We start from the raw sequence: 3,056 nt of genomic DNA on the forward strand, positions 1-3,056 counted from the left end.
TCCATTGCTCCTATCTAATTATCTTCCCTCTCTCTATAATCCATTCTTCCTGGTCAGTAAAGATGTGTGGGTTAGCTAATATCTACCGGATGAGGTCAGGTCTCCCTTGAAGTTGATAAAAATTGTGGCAAGGCTACTGTCTATAACCCTGTTAATTTATTTGTAATAAAGTCTTGTTACACGTTGCCTTCTAAGCGGACCCAGAAGCGAGGACTAGTCACTGCTGGGTGGATGCTTAGTGGTCCTCACGCAGCTTATTTTTGGAGCAGAAATGACTGATTTGATCCACTTGTGAAACAATCTTCCTTTCAGGTTGTCCTTAGGGCAATCATGGATCCGTTGAACATCTCACAGCTACTGTTTTCACCCAGCCGTGGCCGTCAGCACCAGGCTGTTTGTCAGATGATTTAGGCATCTGTCACTCTGTGGACTACATGCTGTGTTTGCCCTTAGTATAAGCTAATGAGCCACAGAGCCCTGTGTTTTGTGATCAGCCCACTCGAAACACCTCTTTCCCCTTTTGTGATGATGTCATGAGTTTGGCATGCAGGCAAGTTCACCTGTTTCAGATCGAGTTTTGTTTTTAGGGCTTGCCTCTGTCATTTGCTTGTCTTAAGCATAAACATATTTTTTTTTGTGATTTCAAGGGCATAACTCTATGAAATAGATGGTGGGGAGAAAGTACGCATTTTTAAAAATGTACACTAATCAGAATTTCACTCCACCCATCAGCCATACTCTAAGGCATTTCCAGGCATTTTGGCTTGTAATGCTAGTGTTTTCCTTATTTTTCAAATACAATTAAACATATGTATATGTACAGCCATTTATCACTATATATGATATATATGTATTTACATATATAAAATATTATAGCTAAGAATAAAGTGTATCAGGGCTGGAAAAATATTCTATATAAAAATGTAAGTCTGCCAGGGCCGGAGAGATGGTGCAGAGCTTCAGAGTTCTGGTTGGACTAGAAACAGGTGGCTAACAATGAAATGTCCTTTGTACCCGATGGAAAGAAAAAAAATCTGGCTTTCTCCAATGGAGTGCCAGTGGGCCTATCAACCACTCCAGGCCGGCCTCATGTTCAGGAGTAGTTGACCAAGTTTTTTCTATGCTTTAATTTGGTTATAGTTTGGTGGTTTATTTCTATTTCTATTTTTATTTTTTGGGGGGGGGTAGTGTTTTGTTTCCTTGGCTTTGGGGATTTTTGTTGTTGTATTAGGTTTTTGGCTGTGTAGGGAGGAAGGGGATCTGGACAGATGCGGAGGGGAAGGATATGATCAAAATATATTTAAATTTCAAATTGTTTCAAATAATAAAAGGTGTAATTTAAAAAGAAGGAAAAAAAGGAAGCGTCTTTAGGAATGAGATTTTGAAATCTTCAGTTGGTAACCTTTCGCTCACGGGGAACATTCCTGTTCCCTGCGTAGGACAGAACAGCTTCGGGCATAATGCTGTTCCGGGATCACTAGGAGCCCAAAGCCCTCTGTGACGTCACAGCCCTCAGACTGACCTTTGTGATGTCATTGCCTACTCCCTTTTGCAGGACTCCCGAAGCGCCGCTGGAAGCTGCAGAGCACAAAGCCGGTTCAGACATAGGATATGTGCAGGTAGTGTGAAGTGTCCACTTTACAGGAAATGGCAGAGGCACCTCCGGAAATCCCGGAAGCTTCTTCAGAAATTCCGGACGCTTCTTCCGAAATTCCGGATGCTTACCCTCATGACGTGTCAGCTGATCCAGAGACCCCTTCCAGCCGCCCTCTGTGTGAGGATACAGGTCAGGGGGACTCAGACTTGTGGGCTATCATCGAGGAGAGTGCATTTCAGGTCCTGGCTCAGCGGTTCTTGATAAAGAGGCCGCCCCATACCCTTTGTGCCTCGGAGCCGGATGAAGACAGTAATTTATTCTCGATGACCTTTCCCAGAAAGCTTTGGAAAATAGTGGGAAGTGATAAATTTAAATCTATTTGGTGGGATGAGGCCGGGACTTACATAGTCATCAATGAAGAACTCTTCAAAAGGGAAGTGTTGGAGAGAAAGGCCCCCTTCAGAATATTTGAAACGGATAGCATGAAGAGTTTGGTCCGGCAGCTGAATCTGTACGGATTTAGGAAGATGAGGCAGAATTTCCAGAGATCTGCATCGCTCCCTGACTTCCTGGCTGAAGAAAAAGGAGTCTCTCCCTCATGTAAGTTACAGTTCTATCAGAATCCAAACTTCTTGCGTGACTGTCCCCATCTTATAGAGAGAATGAAAAGGAGAATTGGGATAAAGACTGCTTCCCGGGGGGCGGCCCCATCACTTCCCGATTTTAAGAACAAACATTTTAGTCCAGACTTGGACAACATGGATGACCACAGTTTGGGTGTAGCTGTTCAAACCAGCGAGAGCAATCTCTTGTCCAAGTCCAGCATTTCAAACGTCTATCTGAGACAGAAGCCTTCTACTGCCCAGGGAGATTCTGATACAATGGACGGCATCAGAAGGGACTTTTCTCTGGCTACATCGAGCTCCTATAGACCCCCTGAAGAAATTCTAACGCATCGTCCTTCTCCCGTAAATGAGGTGTCCCCTCTCCACATGGACTCGCAGAGAATCTACGCCCCAGCAAACGACAACACGGTGAATTTCATTATAACCTCGGTCACTCAAAACCACAGGGATGTGCCTCACTTGTGGAAGCGCTGTGTTGAAAAACAGGCAGAGCCTTCTCCTTTTCAACCCGGGTTCCGTCACTTTTCATCCAGCTCACCTACGTACTCTGACTCAAAACCACGCGGTGAACCCAGGTTACCAACGTCCAAGGAAAGGGTAGCGTCAACATCAAATCATCACCCATCTTCATGATGCTATCAATTGTCTAATTTTCTAATCTACTTGGTTGTTTATGGAGATATTCAGCATGTCAGAGATTAGAATTCTTGTTGACAATCAGGCGTGTACCTGAAACCCGTTACAATTGAACAATAAAACTCGATGTGTACCTTAGAGAGTACTGATTGGTCTTCTAGACCTCCTGAGTTTGATTCTCAGACCACATGACAACT

General features: G+C 44.1%; 1 protein-coding gene across 1 annotated transcript; it reads left to right on the forward strand.

The window, feature by feature from the left end:
• The first annotated feature begins 1,695 nt into the window (after window positions 1-1,695).
• On the forward strand, window positions 1,696-2,856 carry LOC142839987 (heat shock transcription factor, Y-linked-like). Its single transcript, XM_075956433.1, has one exon. It carries the CDS (start codon window positions 1,921-1,923, stop codon window positions 2,854-2,856), a length of 936 nt encoding a protein of 311 aa, XP_075812548.1. The 5' UTR covers window positions 1,696-1,920.
• The last annotated feature ends 200 nt before the right edge of the window (window positions 2,857-3,056 follow it).

This window comes from Microtus pennsylvanicus, chromosome 22, assembly GCF_037038515.1.
Source record: "Microtus pennsylvanicus isolate mMicPen1 chromosome 22, mMicPen1.hap1, whole genome shotgun sequence".
In the NCBI taxonomy this organism is placed as follows: Eukaryota; Metazoa; Chordata; class Mammalia; order Rodentia; family Cricetidae; genus Microtus; species Microtus pennsylvanicus.

Coding starts and splice junctions, on each gene's coding strand:
- LOC142839987 (XM_075956433.1), top strand. CDS start 1,921: ATGACCTTTCCCAGAAAGCTTTGGAAAATAGTGGGAAGTGATAAATTT.